This window comes from Micromys minutus (assembly GCF_963924665.1).
Source record: "Micromys minutus genome assembly, chromosome: 30".
Classification (NCBI taxonomy): domain Eukaryota; kingdom Metazoa; phylum Chordata; class Mammalia; order Rodentia; family Muridae; genus Micromys; species Micromys minutus.
In genome coordinates this window covers 12,088,853-12,103,637 of record NC_137965.1, presented here as the reverse complement: position 1 = coordinate 12,103,637, position 14,785 = coordinate 12,088,853, and the positions used below count along the sequence as shown (strand labels likewise).

The window sequence follows — 14,785 nt, the reverse complement described above, 5'->3', positions numbered from 1 at the left end:
TACTGCATTTCTAATATTAGACTCTACTTTTCCAAGTCTTGTCCTTTCCAACTTTAGTAAATCCTTCATGAGCTTAAGAACCCCCTACAGGCTTTCTAAGTACAGGTGTTCATCTGTTTTGATAACACCCTTATTCACAATGACTTTTAAAACTATTTCAGAATATATAAAAGATAAACGCATTGTCCCTTTTGTACTTTGTTAGAGGTGGACTAAGAGTCTCACCTTTATGCTGATATCCTAAGAAAGAAAAAGAAGATTACCATGACTTTTATATATTTTTTAGCCTCTGAGAACATGAAGGAGCTGGTTGGTTCTGTCCACCATGTGGGTCCTAGGGATTAACTGGGAGAATCACACTTGGCCTTTACCAGCTGAGCCCTTTCCTTCCTTCCTTGCTTCCCCCCACCCCTCTGTGTTTTAAAGAACAGTTGAACCTAGAGTGAAAGAATTCTTTCTGGGAAAGATAAAATCAAGAAGAAAATACCAGAAGCCTTGCTGGTCTACAAGAAAGGATTTAGTGAAGGTGTCTGACCCTGTAGTCGGGGGCATGCATGGAGACATGGAGAGAGCTGCGAATGTGTGTCCGCAGACACTGTTTCATTGTGCATCCGAAGCCTCCCCGGGTGCTTTAGGGAGGAATGGAAGCCTGACTGGTGGTAACCTCCTCTTGCTCCCACAGCTGGACTTGCATCTGTACTCACCTTGTGTGTTTACTATCTTTTAAGCTTCACTTTGATCATTAATTTTTCTCTGAAATACACTCTAGAATTCTAACATGCTTTATTAAAAATTATTATGCATTTAACTTTCAAAAATATGCCTGGATTGTTTTTTAAGCTATGTCTTACTATTTAGTGCACTTCCTTATTTAACCTTGAGTTTATTTACCTAGGTTGGACTATCTCAAGATGCCCAGGATCAAATGAGAAAGATGCTTTGCCAGAAAGAGTCTAATTATATTCGCCTTAAAAGGGCTAAAATGGACAAGTCCATGTTTGTAAAGATAAAGACATTAGGAATAGGAGCGTTTGGTGAAGTCTGTCTAGCAAGAAAAGTCGATACTAAAGCTTTGTATGCAACAAAAACTCTTCGAAAGAAAGACGTTCTGCTTCGAAATCAGGTGGCTCATGTGAAAGCTGAGAGGGACATCCTAGCAGAAGCTGACAATGAGTGGGTGGTCCGCTTGTATTACTCGTTCCAGGACAAGGACAATTTGTACTTCGTGATGGACTACATTCCTGGGGGGGACATGATGAGCCTGTTAATTAGAATGGGCATCTTTCCCGAAAATCTGGCACGATTCTACATAGCAGAACTTACCTGTGCAGTTGAAAGTGTTCATAAAATGGGTTTTATTCATAGAGATATTAAGCCTGATAACATTTTGATTGACCGAGATGGCCATATTAAATTGACTGACTTTGGCTTGTGCACTGGCTTCAGATGGACACATGACTCCAAGTACTACCAGAGTGGTAAGTGAGCTTGTAAATTCCATTTAACTCACCATAATATAGTCCATTATACAGCACAATTTACAATGGCTTTAACAGTGGATGAGACCAGTAGACATAGACTGGTTCTTACTCTCCTAATAAATTTAGGTGAATCCCTTAAGCCTGTACATTTACAAAGTTAAAGAGTACATAAAGTTTATTTCTAAGCATTACTAAAAGTTTTAAAGTAACTACTACAAAATTTTGTGACTTTTGAAATATGTCAGTTTTTAAAGTAATTTTTGAATAAAGTTTCTCTGTCCACCAAGCTAACTAGTAGATAGTAAACACCCTTAACTGTTTTCCCTTCTCTCCTTCAGAGACACCCAACCTTTAGGACTTTGAGATCCATTCTTCACTTTTCTTGATTGCTACTGCTGTTGTTTCTTAGTCCCCTGCCTGGTAGACAAGTACTCTTCTCCTGAGCTACAGCCTCAACATTTGTATTTCTTATTCTGAAACAGTATCTCAATAAGTTGCCTAGACTACAGTTGAACTTATACTCTGTATAAGCCTTCAGCTGGGGTTCCTTCAGCCTCAGGTATCTATGTAATTGGGATTATAGGCCTGTGTGACTAGGCCTGGACACCATACTTTATAGCATTATATATTGCATTTCTCAGCAATATATTACTTCATTTTTTTCTATTCTTGAAACTGTAATCATCCTGTATGTATTCTTGTTTCTTTTTGTTATTTTGTTTTTGAGGTTTCTCTGTGACAGTGTATAGATTTGTTTTCACTGTTATTTAGAACATATAACCTGTTTAACCCAACACATACACATGACTCTATTTAGTCATATGGCACTGAAGCAGAATGAATGCGTGAGACTTAGGTGAAGTAACTTGTCCAAGGTCAGACAGAAGTTAAGTGTAAGGGCTAGGCTTTGAACCTAGGTTTGTCTGATTACAGGGCCCATGTTCTCTCTACCACACTGCCTCACCAAGAACCCTTCAAGCGCTAATGGAAGTGTAAGTTGATCTAACACTTGTTGAATACTTACAATCTTCTAGGTGCTTTACATAAATTTTAATTTAGTGCTTATAGCAACCTCTAAGGTAAGTGTTAGGCTTCTGTGCTTCTGTGAACATAGGCAAATTGACCTCTTTCTTTTTCATGTATTTCATTGAGCGAGAGGGTTTTACTCTGCTGCACAGGCTAGTCTTGAACTCACTGCTAAACTCAGTTATCCTGCCTCTGTTCCAAGTTCAGGAAATATAGGCATGTTCTTCATACCCAGCACACTGAATGAGTATAATTAACTGTCACCCACATTTAACTTTATTATCTCTGATTCTCCTCAAATGTATAAATCCTAGGCTCTGTTCCAGACTCTTGACTGAAGAATATTCTCTGGAAAATGAGAATTATATTATAGTAAAATTTCCCAGGAGATTATTACAATTAGGTTAATTTCAGATACGGCAAGTGGTTTTAAATACCCTGTGTATGTTAATGATTTGGTCTTTTCCTGTTTCTACATGGATTTTACATAGCTGTTAAAACTGAAAGAACTACCAAGCTGTCTGCTTACTTCCGTCCTTCTCTGTTCAGAACAGTGTAGCTCTGGCACCTGCCCTCAGCCAAGCTTCCTGTAGTTGGCCTGTCTCCTCCTCTTCTCCTGAGGTCTGCTCTCTGCACACAGCTGCAGTGTCCTTCCAGCTGCAGCCTCCACACTCTGGGGTCTCCTTTTGTCAGCCATGTATCAGATCTTACTGTTCTCTTGCTTCAGACCCCCCCCCCCATCTTTTCTGTGTAAATCTGTGTGTTGCCCTTGCATCTCTCCTTTATTGAATGTACTGCCTGCCTTCTGTTGCTGTTTCTCTGTGGAAGCCTTGTCCTGATTCTTGTCTTTTACATCTTACCAAATGTTACTTTCTCCTTCAGGTCTCCACTGCCATCTAGTCTCTAATGTAACAGTGAAGTCACATTTGTGCCACTTCTTGTATTGTCTTTATAGGATACTCTTTTTCCTGTGTTCTCCAGGCTGATCTTGAACATATGGGTTCAACTAATCTTCCTGTCTCTGCTTTCTGAATAGCTGGGACTGCAGATTCATGTACATGTGTAGTACTGGGGACTGGCGCCCAGAGCATCTTCCATGCTAAACATGTAGGCTAGGTGTGTGTACAGTTCGTGTGTTTTTATGGGCATGTGTTGGGGCAGAGGTCTGTGTCAGGTGTCTTCCTTGATGGTTATCTTAAGTTTTATATTTATGTTTATTTATTGTTTGTGTCTGTGGGCACAGTGTGTGCATACCATAATGTTTGAAGATCAGAGGACAATGTGCGGTAGCTGGTTCATTCCATCTTACTGTGGAGGTTCCAGTGATTCAGCTCAGGTCACCAGGCTTAGTGGCAAGCTCCTTGACCAGCTGAGTCATATCAACAGAACATTTATTTTCCAACCTTGTTTTGAGACGATACTGTACCTAGAACTACTGGATTTTGATAGGCTAGCTGGTCAGTGAGTTCCAGGGGTCTCCCTCTCTCTGCCTTTCCTGGGGCGGTTATGCACTAGATTTTACAGGGGGTTAGCAGTTCTTCGGCGTCTGTAGCTGTCTCTTTACTGACTGAGACTTTTTTCTTTTAATTTCTTTAAATTTCCTGGTTAAACAACAACAAACCATTGACCTTTATTTTGTGTATGTGTGCATGTGGAAGTCAGAGGACATTTGCTACAGTTGCTTCTCCTTCACCTGAGGATTAAACTCAGGTCCTGAGTACTGGCTGCTTGCCGGTCCTCTTGTTTTTGAGACGTTATCTCTCTTCCAGGCTCTGGTTTCCTGGAACTCAGTATGTAGATGGGGCTGACCTTGAAGTCATATTTGCCTCCCAAGTGCTGGGATTAAAGTCATGCTACAAAGGTTGGGGGCAGTCTAGCTTATAATGAGACATGGTCTCAAAAAAAAAAAAAAAAAATAGGGCTCAAGACATGGCTCAGCACCTGAGAATGCATACTACTCTTGCAGAGGACCTGAGTTTAGTTCCTAGCACACCTACCTGTATGTCCAGTTCCAAGCAGACCTGACTGACACTGCTGCTTCTGAGGGTACTGCATTCATTCAGGTGCATATACGAGAATGTATACACATAACAGAGACATCTGCTGAGAGAAATTAACAGGAGCCAGCAAAGCCATGGTAGGATTACAGGGGCATTCCTCCAGGCCAAGTTATTGCAGGTCTGAGCATGGAAGCCCAGGCGAGGCAAATGCTGCCAGCTGAGAGCCACCCCAGCCCTCATCATCACTGTTTCTTGTATGTGTGCCTGATTGTTGTGCTTCCCCCGCCAGAGTGTGAGCTGAGAGAAGAATCTTTGTGTTTATTATCATCTGCTAAATGAATACAATTGAGGAAATGTGTTTAAAAATAATCCCAGGGAAAAAAATAGAATAGTCTGAATGAGATATTCTCCCCTATTCATGACTTACATTGTTACCGTCTAAGACTGAATAAATTATTGAGTCTTCAATTTCTCTTAGTTCAAAACTTTTCCTGTTGATACCTCAGCAGTCTCTCATCAGTAATAGTACCACTGCCAGAGATTTGATGTCCTCCGTGCACTGACCCATCCCGGGAAAAATATTACCAGCCCTGAATCATGACCAGAGTACACAGACTTGAGGTTACTTTTGTCCTTATTGCTTCATTTGAATTTCCCTTTTTCTTGCACAGGGGATCACCCACGGCAAGATAGCATGGATTTCAGTAATGAATGGGGAGATCCTTCCAACTGTCGGTGTGGAGACAGACTGAAGCCACTAGAGCGGAGAGCTGCTCGCCAGCACCAGCGATGTCTAGCACATTCTCTGGTTGGGACTCCCAATTATATAGCACCTGAAGTGCTACTACGAACAGGTAAAGCATTTATTTTTTTCACAAGCATTTCAGTAGTATTTCAAATCAGCTGGCCTTACTCTAGAATATACCCTATTTCTTTCAGGTTTAATATAAAAATGTTGATTTTACATTATAAATCATTGACTTAATGTTTGTATTCTGAGCATTTTTAAAAGCATTCTTATAACTGTATGATTTTGGTTCCTTTAGGATATACACAGCTGTGTGATTGGTGGAGTGTTGGTGTTATTCTTTTTGAAATGTTGGTGGGACAACCTCCTTTCTTGGCACAAACACCATTAGAAACACAAATGAAGGTAAGGTATAGGATCTGCACAAAAAAAATTATCATCCCTTATATCATAAATCTTTAAATGTGCTGTAGTATTTATGTATCTTTTCTGAAATACTTGAGACAGGAATATTTCACATTCTTTCAGATATTGTTTTGAGACAGGGTCTTAAGTGTGCTGCTCTGAGTGACCTGGACTTCACCATATAAACCAGTTTGCTTCAAACTCATAGAGATCTGCCTCTGCCTCCAGATTTTTAAATGTTTACATGTACACATTGAGATTTCTTAGGGATAGGTTCCATGTTTAAACATGAAATTCATTTTATATGTCAAATACGATGGTCTTTTAATACTATAGTTTTAGTGTACTTTTATTCCTTTATGGTTTTGTTTTGTTTTTTGGAGCAGTAGGATTCAAGCCCAGGACCTTGGATATGTTAAACTAGGGCTCAGCCATTGAGCTGTACCCAGTACTTATGAGTTCTTTTGAATGCAGTCAACATAGCTCAGGTATAGAGCTCCCTACTTATGATATCATATCAACATTAAGAATTTTTATGTTTTTTTACAGTATTTATTTTATGTATATGAATGAGTACACTGTCGCTGTCCTCAGACACACCAGAAGAGGGCATCAGATCTCATTACAGATGGTTGTGACTCACCATGTGGTTGCTGGGAATTGAACTCAGGACCTCTGGAAGAGCAGTCAGCGCTCTTAACCACTGAGCTATCTCTCTAGCCCCTGAATTTTTGTTTATTTTATGTAGTTTTTTTTATGTATTTTAGATTTTGATGTTTTTAGATTGGGGATGTTCAACCTGTTTAAGCCTAGCACAGAAGTACACACCTTTAGTTCCAGGAGTGGTAGACAGAGGAAGATCTCTGTGAGTGATAGCCTGTTTACTTAGCAAGTTGCAGAACAGCCAAGGCTACTAAATCCTGTCTCAAAACCCAAACAAATGACTGGGTAGCAGTGGCACAGGCCTTTAATCCCACCACTTAGGAGGCAGAGGCAGGCAGGTCTCTTGAGTTAGTGGCCAGCCTGGTCTACAGTGCGACTTCCAGACAGCCAGGGCTACACACACAGAAACCCTGTCTCAAAACACAGAACAACAAATATCAAACAAAACAACCTTACTCTGAGTCTTCTCATGAGGAGAGGATAGAAGAAAGTGTAGTTTTTAGCAGCGATCTATTATTAAAGGTAAAGTACCATGCAAATTATTTAGAAAATCAAGTAAGACATTTGGTACAAAACTTGGAAAATTGTTGTGTTTCATCTCTTCCTAATTTTTAAAACTCTTCTCTAAAGGTTATCAACTGGCAAACTTCTCTTCACATCCCACCTCAGGCTAAGCTGAGTCCTGAAGCCTCTGACCTCATTATCAAACTCTGCCGAGGACCAGAAGACCGCCTAGGCAAGAACGGTGCTGATGAAATAAAGGCTCATCCATTCTTTAAGACTATTGATTTCTCTAGCGATCTGAGACAGCAGTCTGCTTCATACATCCCTAAAATCACGCACCCAACAGATACGTCCAATTTTGACCCTGTTGACCCTGATAAGCTGTGGAGTGATGGTACTGAGGAAGAGAGTGTCAGTGACACTCTGAACGGATGGTATAAGGACGGAAAGCACCCTGAACACGCTTTCTATGAGTTTACCTTTCGGAGGTTTTTTGATGACAATGGCTACCCATATAATTATCCAAAGCCTATTGAATATGAATACATGAACTCACAGGGTTCAGAGCAACAGTCTGATGAAGATGATCAACACACAGTCTCAGATGTAAACAACCGCGATCTAGTGTATGTTTAATAAACTAGGAGATAATTGTAAGAATTAGCAGAAAGGCCTGAAATGCAGAGTTTCTTGAGGTTTTGAGAGGATTATGCAAATGTGACAGAGTTTGTGTACTCTGTACAGTATTTTATTTTCCTAAGTTATGGGAAACTTTTAAAATGTTAATTTATTCCACCCTTTTAATTCAGTAATTTAGAATAAATTGTTTTAAAGGAAAGTAAATTATGAACTGAGTATTATAGTCAGTTCTTGGTACTTAAAGTACTTAAAAAATAGTGCTCTGTTTAAAAAGAGAAGCCTGGTGTCTTTTGTATATATGCTAAGTAATTTTGAAATTCAAGAGTTTTTGAAGATTTTTGAAAGACAGTTTTATCTTGCTTTAACCAAATAAGAAAGATATCCATATTTCCCTTATAACTTTGGTTTTAGTTCACATTAAGCTTAAAAAAAATCAAGCCATCATCTTAGAAGATGTTCCTAGAGTATTTCTAATCTTGAAGTCATACCCTGGAATCACAAATACAGAGCAAAAACAGTATGTCCACTAGAAATAATGTCTTTACCCCTTCCCTCCCAGAAATCTTTAACCTAGCATTTTCTCTCAAATACCAGCTTGGAAAGAAGCCAGAGCAGTTTTGTTTCTACGTTGGTGTCAATGCTGCTTCTAGCTTTGGTTCTGTTTTGTTGGGTTTTTTTGTTTTGGTTTAGTTTTTTGTTTTGTTTGTTTGGTTGTTTTTTGGTTTTGAAATAGGATTTCTCTGTGGACCCCTGGCTGTCCTGGAACTTGCTCTGTGACCAGGCTGGCCTCAAACTCATAGAGATCCCTCTGCCTCTGCTTCCTGAGTGCTGGGAGTAAAGGTCTGTGCCACTGTCACCCTGCTGTTTCCAGTTTTAAAAGGGAACAAAGTTGCCATAAATCGAAGTTTCAAACTGAAAATGAAGGTCTATAATATTTGTACTTAAAATTAGAAGAAAAATTTCCATCTCCTAAGAAAAGAAATTATTTTCAGTTTGTAAAATTTTTATTAGAATTTATGTGTATGAACTCATTAAGAACGTACATTTTCTAGGGGGTGGGGATATGGCTCAGTGGTAGAGCACTTGCCTAACATAAACAGAGCCCTGGGTCCAGTCCCTAGCCCCTGCCACGTACAGGTCCCTTTGTTGTACAGTGGCCAGTCTTGATTGTGTCATCATGCTGTAGACTTCCTCTTTCAGAACAGTGCTACAGTGCAGACTGTTGGCATAGGAAAATGTAACTATTTGGCACTATTATACCTAAGAGTAGATTAATTGGTTTAAAAAATAATTATTAATTAACTCTTAATTGGGATGACCATTCCTAATTAGATATATAGTAGTTTAGAAAGTGAAGACTTCCTAAGTTATTTAAGATTAATGTCCTATTTATATAATGTTTAGGTTCTAAGGAAGAATTGTGGATTTATAACAAAATGCATAGTAACATCTTTTAGGAAGAAGAATGGGGCTGTATTTTGACCTTAGTAAAGTTTGTATAGTATTTCATTTTCTTAAGGTTTATTAACATGAATTGCTTTATCAGACTTAATGTTTGTGGATAGGAAAGATATTTACCTATCTAGCTTTCTTATAAAAGATAACTTGTTTAAAACCATATGTATCATAAAATTAAAGACAAAGCTATTTGGTTGAATTGAGGAGAGAGAAAAACATTAGTTTACACTTTCATGTTGAGCTTGGAATCTGTCACATGTACAACTGAGCCTTCGGGCCACGGGTTCTTTTGAGATAAAGGCTGTGTGAACTCAGGCCCTACTGAAAAAAGTCTATCCACACACATTAAAAAGTATTGCATGCACTCTCAAGAGCCCCTGGGTGTGATAAAACATCCCAGACAACAGGTTAAAGACCTACATCCTGTGAGTAAATTGCTATATCAGAATGAGAACTTACTTCCTTTTAATTTATTGCACAGAGCTCAGTTGAGCACATTTTTAAATTAATGGTCTGCTATTGGTATGACCCGATGAAGGCCGGCACAACACTGACATGTTTTAAACACTATTTTGAGGGCACTGAAATGTCTTATGTTTCTGAGGATTTCTAACGAGAACTGTAAGAGAATGTGCTATCACCAAACAGCCTTTACGGCATGGAGCATTTGAATAGTCTATAAAAGCCTATGCAAAACATTGTATTCGGGAATATTTGACTTGGTTCCCACGATTGTCAGACAGCCCTCATGTTCTTTGGGCTCTTCACTCAGACCGATATTCTCATTTAGTGGTTTTATGCCTGGATTATGGTGCAATACAGGAGAAAACCAGCTTTGTCATGTTCACACTGCAGGACTGCCAAGGTGCTGCCTCCTCCCCACAACCGTGTTTCCTCAGAATGTAAACACTACAAATTATTTGTCCTCCTATGCTTCCCTCTGACAATATAAGCTTCTAGCGTTTGTCTGAGGCAGTATACAAGGATTTGGTATCTGCGATTTTAGTATTTTGACCACAGTTTTAATATTTTGGATGCTCATGTTGGTTATTTCCCCCCCTGACTACACACAGTTCTCCCAGCACAGGAGCTGCTGCTTTCTGAGCAAAGAACGAGAAGAGCATAGACAACTAGACACTTAGCGGAGACAGGCAAAGACACTGTTCTCCGGTTCTCCCTTAAACCCGCCGTCTCCCGTGCTTGCCCCTTTGCGTATCAGTGGTATTTATAAAGTGTATAATTCTATAATTATGTACTTGTACATACTGTTGTGTATTGTCAGTCATGTCTGAGGCAGGCCCTGTCGCTGTATCTGTCCTACCTTCCTATTTGTAATAGAAGCTATAGAATGTATGACCAAGAAGTCACTTTGAAACTGACTTTTTAAAAAAGTTATTTACCTTCTGCTGTTGAGAAGTGCAAAACTGTGAGTGGAAATGTTTTATTCTGATTTAATAATATGTTAGAAATTAGAAACCCAGTGGGAGGAGTTTTTAGATATGCTGCTGCTGTTACCCAAGGTACTTTAGAAATTTTTCTTTAATAAAAAAAATTCCTTTGATATTTAAAGAAAAATAGTCTGTTTTTGAAACTAAAACTGTAATTTGGGTCAACATATTGATATATTTGTAAAGTGCCTTAGTATATCCCTTTGTGGAGGGCACTACCCAGTTTACTTTTATATTGTATTATGTATATAAGTATTTTGTATTAAAACGGAATCAATGGCAACACTACCATTTTATAAGACAATGCTTTGCTAGAAAAAATTACAGCTTTGCAATGTAACAGCTGTTTTTGGATATTTCTGAATGTAATAGAGCAAACAATCTGTTTTTAATGGATCTATTTGTATTCTCTCAACCATTTCCTCTAGTGTAATATTTGCTGGGATAATAAAAAAAGCAAACTTCAAATTTTTTAGTTATGACTGGAAAGCTGCATTCTGTTACTTTTGTATTATGTTTTATTGAGAGGCATGTGTGCACACATGGACGACAGAGGACAAGTTTCAGGGGTCATTTCTCTCCTTTGACCAGGCAGGTGCTGGGATCAAACTTGTATCTTCAACTTTGGGGGCAAGAGCCTTTACCCTCTGAGCAATCTTAGCCCACCTTTCTTTTTTTCTTGCTCTCTTCTCTTTCTGTCTGTCTGTCTTTCTCTTTTCCTTCCTTCCTTTCTTTACTTATTTATCTATCATTTCTTCCTTCTTTTCCTAACTTCCTTTCATGTATGTGTTGTGTGTGTGTGTGTGCATATGCTACAGCGTGTATGCAGAGGTCAGAGGATTTGTGGGATTCATGGAGCTCCAAGATCGAATCCTGTTGTCGGGCTTAGAGGCAAGTGCCTTTACCTGCTGAGCCATCTTACCATCCCAATTTTATAATATTTTCTGAGATTGTTTTTACTTTTATATAATTTCTTAATTTTCTTTAGTCAAAAAAGCATTCCTCCCTTCCCATTCCTCCCTCTGACCCTCCAATGTTCCCTACTTTGCACTTCCTCAAGTTCGTGGCCTCTTTCTGTGTGTCTTTGTGTTTATTCCTAAATACATAAGTCCATTCTGTTCGGTCCATATGTATGTCTGGTGTCACTTGTATGGATATGGTTTCAGGACTGACCATTCTTCGCAGAACCGTTTGACGTGCTTTCCCTGGGGAAGGCTCTTCCACTTGGAATAGTGCGAGGTTGCCTAGAGCTCTGTCTAGGTTGAGCCTCTGTTAGCATGTCCACTGCTATCACCCTTGGACCAGCCTAAGCTTCTTTCTTTCCTTTTTAATCTTAGAAAATTTATAATTAAAACTTTGATGCTTTGGACCTGAAGTTCATATAGCCGATGATGCTAAAGTCATGTAGTTGAGACAAAGCATTATAGCAGAACATATGGGACATTTTTATTTTCTCTAGTAGAGGTATTGAAAAGTAAAGGATTTCTTTATATTTCCTTTTTATATTCTTTTTTTCACTCAACAATAGTTTATTTATTCTATTATAGGATACACTTCAGATTACCAAACCAGGGTTGGGGATTTAGCTAGCAAGCACAAGGCCCTGAGTCCGGTAGTCAGCTGGGGGGGGGGGGTAAAGACAGAGAGGCTCTTCGTGTTATCAGCATCTATTCTGCATTCCTCATTCACAGACAGCCCCTGCTGTCTCACTAAGAGGCTCTGTGACACTAAGACAGGAGGAGATTTTAAACGACAAGTTTGAAAGTCCCTGCTCTCTACTTTCTGTTGCCTTCCTCCCACAGGATGGGCTATGGACATAGAGGTGAGTTTATTTTGACCATAAAAATCAGGAAATGACTAAGGAGTAGAAAAAAATGAATGGAAGCCCAGAAGATGGTGTAAAATAGTGTTATTTTCCTGGGAGCTGATCAGCTACAATATGAGAGACAAAAATACAAATTTCATTGCAGCCACCAAATCCCCACCATAGCTTTAAAACCCCATAATACGTATAGGCTAGTTTGCAGAACTATTTAAGAAGGTCATTTTGCACTCAGGATTTCTTTTTTTTTTTTTTTTAATGTATATGACACACATGTCTATGATCGCACTGTCCTTGACACACAAGAAGAAGAAATCAGATGCAATTACAGATGGTTGTGAGCCACCATGTGGTTGGGAATTGAACTCATGACCTTTGGAAGAGCAGCCTGTGCTCTTAACCACAGAGCCATCTCTCCAGCCCTCAGGATTTCATCATGTTATTTTTATCTTTTATAATTTCCTCTAACTCATCATCTTCATCCTCATTGTTACTAAGTTGGCTGAAACCTTTTCTTAACTGTTTTGTAGCTGTAAAGGAACGTCATGGCCAAGACACCTTATAGAAGATAACATTTAACTGAGGCTTGCTTATACTTTCAGAGGGTTAGTACATGCCTATCATGGAAGAAAGCAGGTGGGCCATTCTCATTCAATCCACCAAAGCCCATTTCAACTTGTTACTTTTTGAAAGGTAGCATCGCACAGTTTGGCTCAGGCCGGTCACAAACTTGTGACACTGCTGTGCCAGCACTGAGTGCTGAGGTTCAGCACATGCCAGCACCTCACAGCCCCCATGAGTCACTAAGTACTGCCTAAAGAGAGCTTGACTTCACCCCAGCACTTCTAGTTTATTGCCTGTCTCAAAACAACAGCAGAAGCATCATTGAGGTGTAATTTACATAAACTCAAATTACAACATTCATTTCACGTGTAAAAACATCTCTTGTAGCACTTCATCACCAACTCCTAACTCACACATCGGGGTACAACTACCTGATTCCTGTTACTCCACATTCAGCCTGTAGGTCCTAGGATTTCCTATACCATATACATTCATTTTGCACCTTTGAGAAGCTTTTAAACTATGATCCAGCTTTATAAATTAACAGGCTTTTGCATTCATATAGATTATAAATCCACCTCTTGGAGTAATGGTCTTTTTTATTCTTTTTTTTTTTAAGATTTGTTTATTTATTTTATGAGTGCACTGTAGCTGTCTTTGTGCACACCAGGAGAGGGTATCAGATCCCATTACAGATGGTTGTGAGCCACCACGTGGTTTCTGGGAATTGAATTCAGGACCTCTGGAAGAGCTGCTCTTAACCACTGAGCCATCTCTCCAGCCCAGACTTTTTGTTGTTGTTGTTGTTCTTACAAACATTTATTTTCCTCCAAGTTTAGTAATTTTTTTTTCTGTAATGATGTGGAAAGTCTTCATTTCCCTTTTCCCAATTGTTGAGGTTCATAAAGCCAAGTCTTAACCATAGACTAATCTTCATCTCTTCAGTATCTTGTATGCTGATTTAGTTTCATATGTAAATATTTATATTAGTTTTCCTTAGGGATATATATATATATATATATATATATATATATATATATATATATATATATTCCTGCAGAGATATATACAAGCTTTTATTCTCCTCTTGCCTCTTAAAAATACAACTGTAAATGTATTTACACAGCTGTTCCTTGGTCAAGGCCATTTGCAAGAGCAAGTCGGTTTCTGAAGAAATCTTGTTTGGTGGGTAAGGGATCCATTGAGGGGTTCTCATTAGTTTTTTCCCTGTATTCTGATCCACTAGACTTCTTTTTGAAGAGCTTGCGGAATGAGCTGCGAAAGCCTCCTTTCTGGTCTTGCCTGGGATTTTGATAGCTGAAAGAAGTTTGTTCACTCTCTCTTTCTTCCTTTGGACAAATCGGGTGGCATCCTCTAGGTGCATCTTTTCCAAATAGGTCTGTTTTTCGCTTTGGGACCTATGTTGAAGGAAGAAGGTCCGCGGTGCCCCGCGGGAGGCGGCAGCTGTGGCTGCGGGCCATGGGAAGAGGGCCAGCCCAGACATTTTTATTCTTACTAATGTATTAATAGTTTTCTGTGCTCTGTGACACTAACGTTCACATCCACTAGAGCAGAAAAAATATTTTCTATTTTGGGTGAAATTTTTAGAAGACTTTATTTAAGCCCTGTAAAACATTATTTCATGTATGCAATGGTTTTCCTGCATGTATTTACGTGTACCAGTTAGTGCTTTGTGTCTTATGAGATCAGAAGAGGGTGATGGATCCCCTGGAATTGGAAATAAAATCCCACCTCTAGCGTATCTTGAGAGTATTCGTGTTACACCGTGACATGGGTCATAGGTAAGTACCGGGTTCTAAAGCAAGATTTGTCATAAACGAATTGCCTGAGTACTGACACTCACCTGAAAGAGAGCCCCTGACCTCCTAACCTCAAAGCAGCCTAGTGTAAGTTGAAGGGAAGGCAGATAAAGTGAGTAAGACCTGAGAAGAGATAATGGTCCACAGGGTAAGTACTGAAGTAGGCGGGGTATTACCCAGCCCTTCGCCCCGCCTACTCCCATTCCC

The 14,785-nt window shown here is 39.3% G+C and overlaps 1 protein-coding gene across 2 annotated transcripts in view; it reads left to right on the top strand.

Moving 5' to 3' along the window:
- The window catches only part of LATS1 (large tumor suppressor kinase 1), a 34,538-nt gene extending 23,687 nt beyond the window's left edge, over positions 1-10,851 (top strand). For both annotated transcript variants that reach the window (XM_080941870.1, XM_080941871.1), the window contains 4 exons: positions 896-1,478; positions 5,179-5,361; positions 5,554-5,660; positions 6,954-10,851. In XM_080941870.1, coding sequence (XP_080797996.1) covers positions 896-1,478; positions 5,179-5,361; positions 5,554-5,660; positions 6,954-7,463 — 1,383 coding nt within the window. In that variant the 3' untranslated portion in view covers positions 7,464-10,851. The remainder of the gene's footprint in view (positions 1-895; positions 1,479-5,178; positions 5,362-5,553; positions 5,661-6,953) is intronic.
- Positions 10,852-14,785: the final 3,934 nt, after the last annotated feature.